We start from the raw sequence: 12828 nt of genomic DNA, 5'->3' as shown, positions 1-12828 counted from the left end.
TCTGTCGTCCGCTTTTTTGAAAATTTTTACGCACAAAAAGACTTACACAACAACAAGAATTAAAAACACATTTACGAGGCTGAACAGGTGGAGTGTTGTTGCCGGATATGCTGCATTTATTTGGTCGCTACAACATGTCCCTGTAGACACCAATGTCGAGGTACTTATTCTCGAGAGCAGACTTGAAAGACTATGAGTACTAAACATGTATTGTATACAATCACCTACACACATCACGACTGTCCACATATTTAAAAGTCAGATTCCCGACAACTAAATGATTCCACAACACACATCCATTTTCTCACAACGAACCGACACACGCTAAGATACGCGGCGAGAGAGCGGATTGGGCTCCCAACAATTGACATAGAGCGTCCTTTAACCGGGGAACCGAACTTCTTTTCACTCGTATCCAGGTAGTCAGCGCGCTCCGGGTTACGGATCTATGTCTCCGAAACATCCACACATACACGATATTAACAACATATCTCTGGATACATACAAGTTCGTAGTCCTAAACCGTAGAGTTCCCGTCCCGGACTTTGTAACCTTCGACACTCGCTCCAGCACTAATCTACCTTTTACAGGCGGTTAATATACGCCTCGGCCGATCAAGCACACAGAACGAGCCGAGAAGTCAACTGGGTAGTATGCAAATGGGTGGCCTCGGAGTCATAACGGCGACGACACAGACACACAGACATACGCGCACGAGTGAACAGCAGCGCAGGTTTAGCGTGTGCAAGGCACACAGGCGACTATCGCCCGTGGGCGGCTACAAGCCTATAGGTTAGAAGTTATGTATGGCTTCTGTCTAAACGTACCGAACTTATAAGCGGGACTGAACCGTGAGCTGCTGGGCCACGCATAGAACAAACTGTCCGCCGTGTCAAACAAGTTGTAGACAATATGAGGCCAAACGGGTCGAACATCACCAATAGTGCAAGCGGAATTGTGCGCGTTCCTAGCGGGGCAAGTCTCTCCTGTGTCAAAGCATTAATTCAGGGTTTTTACTAACCGGTATCAGTATGTTGTTACTTCGGCATCATTTTGAAACGTGTATTACAATTAAATCACGGTCAAATATGTTCATCTTGTTGTAGTTGTAGCCCCCTTGCCAGCAATTCTCTCTCTAGTTTAGCATACTCAGCCCGACTTAGCCCGATTGTTCCTGGCCCTAGAACCACGATTTTATGGGGCCAGAAAAACTGTGAATTAGGACCCGCTAGCCGGTACTAGGCCAAGTGGAAACGCAACCAAAAACGGGCCCCGCACGGCTCGGCACGCTTAAAGCGCTGCAGTGGAAACGCGCCATTAGAGAGCCGAGCCAAATGATCCGGCTCACTAACGTAAAAAGACTGTATCTATAAGGGACGGCTCAAGTCAAAATTCAAGCACCCCATCGTAATATGCAGATATTCAAAGCTTAATTCGAAACTTCCCTAGAAGCTTTGAATATATAAAAAATACATTTGGTAAAGGCATTCCATTTGAAATGTTGAAAACGTAGGGCCTCCACGCATCTTGCCAACACCTGGTTTGTATTAATTCAGGCAGTAGACAATGACTCCACTCCAGGTAATCCCTGTCTCAAATGTCCACATTACTTTTCTATGGCATTTAACCTATGCAGGCGTCCTACGATGGATCGAGTACTTCCTACTCAGGCATTCACGCTACTACATCAACACCAAGGAATGAAAGGGTATATAAAAGACTATCTAAAAATAATACTGTACCACTTTATTAGCAACATGTATACTGCTTTCACACACATCTGAAACTTACTGTCAGAAATAAACTTTGGGCTGTCTGTTTTCTAGTGGCAAAGCAGTAGATTACATATGTTTCCATGTGTTTTTGTGTATATGAGTTTGTGCTTATGCAAGTTATCTACTGTTTTATATAAAATGCCTTGCTTGTACTCTATTTTCAGAATGAGGACTCGTCAGCTTCAAGCTCGGACAATTCCAGCTCTGATGATGATGACTTTGAACTTCCTGACAGTCGAACAAGTCATGGCAGTGACAGTTTTACCAATATGAACCACCAGCTGGATTTCATGGACAATTCAGCTTTTGCAGATCTAGACTCTTCTCAGGAGATGATGGGGACCTCTATGCTGCAACCAGATAATGCTTCTTGCAGCCAGCAGGAAGACGACTCTGCTTTCAACCCTGAGGAACTCGACAGGAATGGAAACTCCAAATCCAGGAAGGCTAGACCAAAACCCAAAAGAGGTTCTAGTCCCAATAAAAACTATTGTTATGTCTGCGGTAAAGGTCATACTAAAATTTCTCGCCATCTCTTAAAGCATGCTAAGGAAGTTCCTGAAATCGCTAAAGCTAAGTCATTACCGAAGACTTCCAAGAAACGAAAAGAGTTATTTAGTGAATTTCGTAACAGGGGAAATTATCAACATAACCAAGGGGTGTTAAAGGAGAACAGTGGAGAGTTAAAACTGAAAAGACGACCTACCACCAGTGCGATCACTTCTAAAACCCATGTGCACTGTATTCATTGTAAATGCATGTATTTACGTAATGCTTTGTGGAGGCACGTATCCAGATGTCCTTCTAGGACAACGCCATACTCCACAAAGGACGGCAGGGCAAAAGTCTTAATTGAAACTGCTCTTTCAGAGTCACCGTTCTCCAAAGAAATTACAGCTGATGTGTGGAAGTTGCTCTCAACTATGAAACTTGATGAGATCTCATCTGCAGTTGTAAATGATTTTCTTCTTATACAGCTGGCACAGAATCTGATCAAGAAGTATGGAAATAACCAGAAGAAATATGAAAAAATAAGAAGCAGTCTGCGAGAAATGGGAAGACTTTTGTTGGCATTGTTCGAAATGTCGATATTAAGCTTTGAGGATGCTATCAAACCAAAACATTTTTACAAAGTTGTAGAGGCTGTCAAAGACCTCGCTGGTTTTGATAAAAAGATGCAGAGCTATAACATACAAAGTCTTCCTTTGAAAATTGGACAGTCACTGAAAAAAATCTGCACAATTGTCCTCGCTGAAAGTAATAGTAATGAGCAGATGTTGAAGGACGCAAAAGCATTCTTGAAACTGTTTGAAAATGAATGGTGTGAACTTGTGGCCCAAACAGCCCGACCTTCGTTGGGTGGACGAAAAGGAAACAATCCATGTACCATACCCTTCACACAAGATGTGCAGATGTTCTACATGAACCTAGAAACAACATCAGCTTCTGCCAGTGAAAGCATAGAAAAGTATGAAAGCCCACAGGTTTACAATGCACTTTGCAGAGTAACCCTCGCACAAGCATCGGTCTTAAGCAAATGTGCACCCGAGGTTTCAAAAATGACACTGGAGACATTCCAGGAAAGAGACGACTCTACCCAAGGGTTGTCCAAACACTTCATCAGGATAAATGTTCGGAGCAGGAGAGGCCAAAACATTGCTGCCTTGTTGACCTCTGAAATGGTCAGTGCAATAAATCTGCTTGTGAGCAAGAGAAAAGCATGTGGCGTACACAAAGACAATCCTTTCGTGTTTGCAAAGCCTGATTCTTCTCCCACAAGCACCCACTCTGGAAAGAGCTGCATGAATTTCTTTTCAGGTCTGTGTGGTGCAAAGTACCCATTACATCTCACGTCGTTACATCTTCAAATGCACCTTGCAAGAATCTTCCAGATTCTCAACCTGGAGAGCGACGAGCTCAATGACCTCTCTAAACTGTTGAGTCAGGACATCCGGGCCGACAGGGACTATTATCGTTCGCCAGAGGCAGCCTTGGAACTTGCAAAAATAGCAAAACTTCTTCTGGCAATGGAAAAGGGTACTCTTGAAAGATTCAAAGGAACATCTCTGGACGAAATTGAGATTGGAGGTAGGCATCCAGTATTATACTGTTTGTTTCTGCCAGTGGCTGAGAAAGAACTCTTTTAAAACTACAAATAACCATATAACTAATTATATCTTGCCTTTTATTCAAGATGAATTGGAGTCAGATACGGAGCAGGACAACTCTGAAAGTGATGATGGTGTTGAGTACTTTAAAGAATCAGATGTTTTCCTTCAGTGGAAGGGTATGTTGTCAAATGTTTCCGTTTTATTCATACTTTCATCTCCCAAATAACACAGAAATTGATCAAACGCATAACGTTTCTAGATGCTGCGGAACAACAAGGCCTGACTCCTGAGCAAGACGCCCTTGAGCACATAAAGACATGCGGAGACAAACCCTTCCTGGAGGAACGGCTTATTGACCCCATTAAAGGTTTGTTTAGTTTATTCCTTTTTAGCTAACGGGGAGTCCTAAAGAAAGACCGGCGCACTATAAGATGAGCCCTGCACAATAACTCTTACTGAATTTGTTGGTCAATAATTGGATGGAACATGGAATTTCCTTTTTATTGTTGCTTTTATAGGGAGGGGTGTGTTTACAAATGAATCCATTGAACCATCCACCTTTGTTGTTGAGTATCGTGGGAACATCTCCCGTCGCAAAGAAACCAGGAAAAAAAAGTGTGGGGACACTTTGAAAAACTATTCATTTGACTTCTCATGGATCGGAAGAGACTGGCGGTGAGTTTACTTATTTTTCAGATTTCTCCGTTAAGGAGGGGACTCGTAAAAAAAATCTATATTTTGGCTTTTGATCAGAAAATATTGATGTTATCAAGTTAAACATTGATTTATCAACAAGTGTATGGGTGTAGTACATTTACACAATATATTTCAACATCAGGCTACCATGTCAGTGTACATTTGAAAAAGTTAGATAGGTAGAATTTTAAATGGCTTAATTCACCTGCAAAACTGAGTTGTTGGAGTGCATCAGGTGTAAGTTGCTAATAATGAAATCATAAAGTATCTAACAATCTGTCACAAATCGAGCCCAGTCAATGTTGTACAAAATATATTTTGTCCGTGGTTTTAGTATCATTAAGAATATTTTTCTTTCTAGCATTACAGCTTTGAATGAAGATGGGACCCTCGGGAGACTCGTGAATGACGATCATATAAGGCCAAACTGTGAAATGAAGAAAATTGTCTATGAGGGAAAACCACACCTGTGCCTGTTCACCGTGACAGCAATATCTCCAGGCGAGGAGATAACTTACAATTATGGAGACTCCTCTTATCCGTGGCGCCCAAGGGTAGGTTTATAATCTTTGTTTGTGCCTCAACAGTGGTGACCGCCTAGGAGGAAGGCCATATGTCTTTAAGTTATCCATATATTGTTTATCCGTCCCATTCTCTTGAAGACTTTATCTCAGGAGCACCTGGAGGGATATTATACACATTTTGCATTACAATTCTGTGGTCTAAGGTTATTGTGACCTCACAAAACATGTTCTAGAACAGTGGTTCTCAACTGGTGGGTTGCAGATGTGTGAGAGAAAAAGAAAATTGAATTTCTTTTTTTGGAAAAAAGTCTTAACTTTTATTTTGAAGGCCCGATTTTCTAACTCTGTGCATGAATTACGCGTTGGACTGTAAGTACCGGAGACCATAAACGCTTTTGAAAACTTCTGTCACATAGTGATCATCTTCTCAATAAAACATATTTGCTGATGTTTTTTCGATATTGTATGCTGAAAAGCGTATATATTACAGCACGATTTTTTGTTGAATAGATTTGAGTGGTTATGGAAATGTCAGGTCTCGATTTATTGACAAAGGAAAAAATGGGTCCTGAGGCCTGACAAGTTGAGAACCACTGTTTGAGAAGACTATAACTCAAAAATAAAATGCTAATCATGACAATTTCACCAATGTCTAATAGAATAAAACTCAAAGCTCAATTTTTACAGGAATGCAGTGAACAGAATACACCACAAACGGATCTAAATGCTGAAGAATCTTCATCTGAGGATGTAAGTGTTTGATGCATTATCCTTATAAAACACATGGTAAATATGGCCGACCGACAGTACAAAAAAAACACAAAGCATTGCAATGCTGATTTGGACGTACATTTTCATGGCACAAGTCAAAGCTTTCACACCATGGCAGGATGGTGTGTATATCCAGAGGCTTCTTCAAAGAATCTGCTTCTATTGTCTAAGTAAGACCACAAAAAACAACACAAAGAGAAAACAACTGCCACTTGTACTAATGTTAAATTGATGCATCCCTAGTGCTTTGTGTTTTCTTCTGCAATTTTCTGATGCCATGGGAGATTATTGGCCGTGATGACAGTATTAAGGTGGTTGTAGTAGTGAATAAGACTCTAATATAATCAAACTGCAATACTGCTTAATCGGGTGTATTTCATCAGTCTATGCTTGAGGTGGTGATATGAATGAGTGCTCTAGTGCTGAACTATAACTCCAAACCTATGCTGTTATTTTCTGCAGCTGGACTCCTGTTAAACCATTGTTATCAAGCATAAATCTGTCTTAGAATTACCGAACTAGAAAGCAGCACAAGAACATCTTAGATTGCTCCAGTTTATTTCAAAGAGAAAAAGGAAAACAAAACAAGCTTAACAATGTTAAAAGTAGAATATATGAGTCTAAGGCTGTGCTCTTATGGCATAGTGGGGAATTACTAAATGTTTTGTTTTAAATATTTCCAGGCTGAGGAGTCAACAGGATCCTTCAGTTCTGCAGCATCCTGCTGTGACGAAGAATACGTGCCGTCTTCTGAAAAGCAGAGCTTTGAAGAACAGGTTGATGCCCCACACACCAGGCAGCAGGAAAACACTGATTCAAGCTCTGATGAAGAGCTCAAAGACCCCTCATTCACCAAAAACAATTATTGTTACGTTTGCGGGGCAGCTCAGACTAAAATTTCTAGGCACCTTTTTACCCATAGAAATGAAGAGCCTAATATAGCTGCAGTGTTAAAACTACGCAGAAACTCCAAACAACGAAAAGCTCTACTGAATGAGTTACGTGACAGAGGAAATAAAAAACACAATCAAGAGGTGTTGAAGACTCGCTGTGGAGAACTTAAAGTGAGAAGGAGACCAAGCATTCCCACCCCTACTCAAACCTATGCAGCCTGTCTGTACTGTAAGAACATATTTGTTCGTGAGAAACTTAAGCGACATATGCCCAACTGTTCTGCAAAGAAGTCCTCAGATCCTCAGATAGGTAAAAGGACACAAGTTTCAGCTGCTGCGGAGTCAACAGACCCCAAACAAATCTCATCAGCTGTGAGGAAGTTGTTAAAAACACTGAAGAGGGATGACATTTCATATGAAATCTGGAATAGTCCCTTACTACTGCAGCTGGCACAGGTTATGTACCCCAGGAAGGAAACAACAGCAAAAACATACAGTTGTGTCAAATTGAGGCTGAGACAAATTGGACGACTCCTGTTAGCATTGAAGAAAAAGTCGATATGTAGCTTGGAAGATGCTACTAAACTGCAAAACTTCAGCAAAGTCGTTGAAGCAGTGAGAGAGCTCAGTGGCTTCAATGAAGAAACCATGTCCTGTGAAAAACCAACTCTCATGAATGATTTAGGAAATTCGCTTAAGAAAATTGCTGATATTAGCTTTGCCACAGCTTGGAAAGAGAATGCTGATACAGAGAAGATCCTTGAAGCACAGAAATTCATACAACTGTGTGAGAAAGAATGGAACTTTGTCCCACTGAGATCAGGTGCAAACAATATAGCAACAATACCATTCATACATGATGTGCAGCTTTTCTATCAGTGGATACAGAAGACAGCAGCTTTGGCGGTTCAAAGTCTGACAATGCATGAAAGCTCTTCGGTCTACACTGCACTTATGAGGGTGACATCTGCAGAAGTGTCAGTCTTAAACAAAAATATGGCAGTAGTTTCAAAAGCAACGCTCAAGTCATTCCTTGAACAGGACCAGACAGAGATTCATAAAGACGATTCTGCTAGCCAGTCAAAGTTTGAAAAAATGTTGTCCAACCACACCGTGAAGATAAACGTTAAGACCATTGGTGGCCAAAAAGTTACTGCTACATTGACCCCTAAATTGATCACTGCACTAATCCTGCTTGAGAACAAGAGAGAGGCATGTGGTGTACATACAGAAAATCCCTTCTTATTCTCAAGACCGGATGGCTCACATAAAAGCTTCTACCAGGGACATCGCGTCGCCACCAGTTTTGCAGCTCGCTGTGGTGTAAAGAACTCGTCACACCTTCGCTTTGCACTTTTCCATAAACATATTGCCAAAGTTTTCCAGATTGTCAGCCTCACGAATGACGAGCTTGGTCAGCTAGCCAAACTGTTGGGCCGCGACATTCAGACTGACAGAGAGTACTATCAGACGCCAGACGCAGCTGCTGACATTGCAAAAATCTCAGTGCTCCTGTCAGCAGTGGAGGATGGATCTCTTGAAAGATATGAAGGCAAATCACTCAAGGAAATTGACATTCCAGGTATGTGTTCAGCTCATTACTTAAAGAAGCCCTATTTGGCTTTTTCGTGTTTTTTTGCTTCAGTAGACAGAAGCCTTTAACTGATTATTCAATTAAAAAATATAAATCTTTGGAATAATGTCATGAATTGATAATCTAAATCACCTAGTCCTAGTGGTACCACAATATGTATCTTGTTTTCCTTTGCAGATGAATTAGAGCTGGACAACTCCAAGAACATTGATCCTGAGGAGGACAATGAAGAATCAGAAAGTTCTCTTCTGCTGCGAAGTACGTAGTACACACAAACTCTCCTACTGTTAACTCCAATACTCATCTGTAATTCAGAATAGTTTTTCCATGCAGACGTTTTCTGTGGCATTTAAGCTGTTAGAAAGCATCATTACAATAGCATTCACTGGCACAAGATTACCGTCTACTGTTACAGTTGTCGGCATTTTGCCGACAACTGTAAACAGGCATGTCTGTTTGAGCAACTGGCTCAGTGCAAAGAAGTAGACTAAGAGAGTGTGTAAGAGAGAGAGAGGTTCCAGGTTGTTATATTGAAAATATTTTGGAGAATATTTGTCATTGTTCCAATGATAATAAACAAACATTTGCATAAAGCATATTTGACCACTCATATGTTTAGAAGAGTATTAAAAAATATTCCTCTAAGGTACATTTAAAACAGATAAAAAATGTGCGATTAATTTGCGATTAACTATGGACAGGACATCATGCGATTAAATATTTTAATCGACTGACAGCCCTAGTTTGGTTCCTTGTTTTTACTCACTGAGGTCTTGTTTTAAATGCAATATGTTTTTTATGTAGTATTACACATTTTTATTTCATAATTCATGAAAAAGTCAGATGAAACAGATGTATTTTATCCATATATACCATATTGTTCTAATTTCCCACAAATGAAATCGGGGCTCCAGTTCTTATGAATATTAAACCATTTATATCTAGCACAAGTTTCGCTGACCTTTTGTCCATGACTTTTGGTTTCAGCCTGTTGCACTGAGGAGCGAAGATGTATCATTTTATACAGGATATGGAATACTGAATGTGTCATTTGTTTTTGAGATCATGATTTGTTCAAGGACAAAAGGAGGAAAGGAATAAGTAAATAGTGAATAATACAAGTTTTCATAATGTTCTCTCAAATGTATCTCCTCTAGGTCTTCCATTCACAAAAGACTCTTCTGAAACCAAAACAATTCCTTTCCAAAAGAAACGTAGGCGAGCCCCGAAAAAGAGGCCGGACAGTGATTCTTCTGAGATGAGCGATGTGGAAAATGTCATCCGAAAATGTCATCCTTCTCTGTTTTCAGAGAACACAGAGAAGGATGACCGGTCACAGAAGATGCCTGAGAGCTCTGCTGTTATCACGCCTGAGAAGACCATGTCTCCTACCAACGAGGATGCTACACACATGTCTTTCAGTGATGGTGATGATGACATGAATGCAGACTTTGACATGGACACAGATGAAGACACTGTCAGAAATGAGGAAAATCATGAAGAACGTGAAACGACGCCTTTGATAACAGATGTGACGGAGCAGGACAATGACAGCAGTGATAGTCAGAAGAACAATTGTTCACTTAACAATCGTGCAACGGATGCAGAGCTTGAAGAGACAATGGAAGGTGATACAGCAAACAACATGGATGTGGATATCAGGAGTTCCCCTGACTTCATAAATGCAGGTAAAATGTAACCAGAGATCTCTTAAACCAACAAAGTCGTTAAGAAGGATACATAATCTAGGAACCAGTAATGTCCAAACCAAATGTTGTGCCTATCCTTCTAAAATAAATGTCAGACTATTTATTGAATAAGTTTTAAACTTGGCTTATTATTTGCAATTAAGTCCAGGGATAAGCAAAGGGAAAATGAATTACCTTAGTGAGTAAGCTTCATCCTCTGGGGACCATGAATGTCTGTAAAGAAGCATGTGGACTGTATAACATTTAAATGGTTTTACACTTACTTTGTGTTCCCTTTTTTTATAGAAAAGAAGAACAAATTATTAGCTGCAGTCGCTGGAATGAAAAAAGTGAAGATATTAATCCCCAAACTTGACATTGTGAGTATCCACTTTTTTTCGTTTTCATTCTCAAAATCTTGTTTGAAGTATGAATTAAATACATTGCTACTACGACTATTACTACTACAATACTAATACATTAAATACATTCTTTATATACGCGATGTTGGCAACCACATCACTCTTTTTTTGTAATGGGTGTCTATTGTACACCCATGGCTTGGTGTAGATTGCTAAAACTGTAGCCTATGTAGTAAGAAATTATGAATGACACATTTGAAAAGTCTCATAAAACCTTATTTTCTCTTTTAACAAAGTGTTATCATTTGCATAAAAAGAGCCACAGTTTCCCCATTTGGCAATATTGTTATTTGTTGTTATGTTTTGTCCTAGGAAAAGTTTCAGACTTCAGTCCACATTTCCCAATTACCCTCCGATTGTAACTCCGTCAAATCGCCAGTGAAAGATCCGTCCATCCATGAGGAAAACAAGCAAACAAACTCTACATCCAAAAACGTCAGAGACAAGCCGAGCTTTGCAAAGGTAAACGCATATATAGTATAATCATGATTTTAGAAACCACACTCCTTTATGGAATCCTCAGAGCAAAATATATATATTTTTTAAGATTTATCTTATTAATTGTCTTGTTTGTAAGAACAGTTGTGTTGTAAAAGTGCAAACATTTGGAACTTCTCTCAAATTTCTCAATAATATACAGGTTCATTCTAAATAGTATTCTAGATACCTTTCTATGTTGTATAAAGTTAATGCAGTTCTAACTTAAATGCCAGGTATTTTGTTATACTTTTGCTTGATTAGCATGTATGTGTTTAAACCTTGCCCAACAAACTACAGTCAAACAAAGCAGGTACTTTTTGCCATGTTCACTCACATCTCAGGCGACGCAGATGAACTGCTCCTACTGCAAGAAAAGCATGATGAAGGGCCAAACAGCTTACCAGAAGAAGGGATTCACAGATGTCTTCTGCTCCAAAAACTGCCTTTTTGAAATATTCCCTAACAACAAACCAGACACCAAGTCCTGTCACCACTGCCTCAAGTGAGTCTGTTAAAAAACACGACTTTAAAACAGAAAATAATGTTTTAGTACTCACATTTTTTGTACCTGTTTTCCTCGTTGTGTCAGGGCGATATCAAAGCCTCTGGACCTCATCATGGCTGCAGTGGACACTAAAGGAACTATAAAGGACTTCTGCTGTCCCACCTGCCTCATCTCCTTTAAGTCCAACCCTGTATGCACCCAAACACCACAGCAGCTCTGCAGCATGTGCAACAAATCCTGCACTGTAAGCAAAAAAACATTTTTTTAAATTAGTTTTATTGTAACCATAACGTTTTTGTCGTATTGACGGCTCTTTATCATTATCCTCCTCAGACCACCTGCAAGTTAACCCTGAATGAAGATGTCCACACGTTCTGCAGCAACTCCTGCCTGGAGGGTTTCCTCGGGGAGATTAAGGCCGTCTGTGAGATCTGCAGCTCAACCTGCCGCAACAGACCTCTGAAGCTGGAGGTGGATAAGGAGACCAAGACCATCTGCAGTGAGAACTGTCTGCGCCAGTTCATAGAGGTGCGAAAGAAAGAGAAAAGAAAAAAACGTTACTTCAATTGATAAAGTTTGGATGTTTGTTTGCAGGGTTTGATGAGGTATTTATCCATATTCCTATATGTAAGGGTAGATGATGTTGGCTGGGCCCCAGTTTGGAGAAAGAGAAAGGAGCTAAGAAATGTACAGCTCTGGATGAGGACAGCAGCAAATATAGCCACCTAAAAACATCAATACCAGCACTTAAAACGCACTACTCTTTCAAATATGATTATAAAAAATTTGAAAATAAAATGGACCTTAAAGAGCCTGTGACACGAGTTTCCCCCATCATCCAAACCCATCAATTTGAGTAAATATTGTCCCCTTGAAAACCGTTACTGAACTGATTTTGGATATTTGTGACCCGCTCTATCGAAATCAGTCGGAAGTCGCAACGGCTCATTTCAAAATAAACGTGGATTTGTATAAAAAACTATTTTTTCGGGGTTCGGGTGTTTTGTTTGATTTTAAACAAACAAAGTCTTGGCTTTCAGAATATGAAACTTTTATTTCCAAACTCACACGATAAATACATTCTATAAGCTTGTAAAGGGAAGATGACAGGCAATCTGCTCTTCCGCAGCGCCGCTCCCCCTCCCTCCGGCTGACATTATGAATGTAAGCGTACAGTAATCATAAATAACACGGCAGGGTCCGTTACAGTTTGTTTTCATCTGATTTCAATTAAAACAAAGTCTTGGCTTTCAGAATATTAAACTTGTTTCGGCAAATTCAGATGATAAATACAACTTTGACTCACTAACTCACTCACTCACTCACTCACTCACTCAATCACTCACTCACTCACTCACTCACACACTCA

The 12828-nt window shown here is 40.1% G+C and overlaps 1 protein-coding gene across 1 annotated transcript in view; it reads left to right on the top strand.

Annotated features, from left to right (window-relative positions):
- LOC104968154 (uncharacterized) overlaps window positions 1-12828 on the top strand; it is a 21229-nt gene that overhangs the window by 3785 nt on the left and 4616 nt on the right. The window contains exons 5-19 of the mRNA XM_010797728.1: window positions 1637-1708; window positions 1940-3863; window positions 3970-4062; window positions 4146-4253; window positions 4405-4561; window positions 4944-5136; window positions 5794-5856; window positions 6561-8352; window positions 8542-8622; window positions 9522-10052; window positions 10359-10432; window positions 10787-10936; window positions 11296-11456; window positions 11544-11703; window positions 11793-11987. Of these exons, the coding sequence (XP_010796030.1) occupies window positions 1637-1708; window positions 1940-3863; window positions 3970-4062; window positions 4146-4253; window positions 4405-4561; window positions 4944-5136; window positions 5794-5856; window positions 6561-8352; window positions 8542-8622; window positions 9522-10052; window positions 10359-10432; window positions 10787-10936; window positions 11296-11456; window positions 11544-11703; window positions 11793-11987 (5754 nt within the window). The remainder of the gene's footprint in view (window positions 1-1636; window positions 1709-1939; window positions 3864-3969; window positions 4063-4145; window positions 4254-4404; window positions 4562-4943; window positions 5137-5793; window positions 5857-6560; window positions 8353-8541; window positions 8623-9521; window positions 10053-10358; window positions 10433-10786; window positions 10937-11295; window positions 11457-11543; window positions 11704-11792; window positions 11988-12828) is intronic.

Source organism: Notothenia coriiceps, unplaced genomic scaffold (assembly GCF_000735185.1).
Source record: "Notothenia coriiceps isolate Sejong01 unplaced genomic scaffold, NC01 NC01_scaffold00038352, whole genome shotgun sequence".
Classification (NCBI taxonomy): domain Eukaryota; kingdom Metazoa; phylum Chordata; class Actinopteri; order Perciformes; family Nototheniidae; genus Notothenia; species Notothenia coriiceps.
Note: the sequence above shows the minus strand (reverse complement) of the source record. Positions and strands in the feature narration are given on the sequence as shown.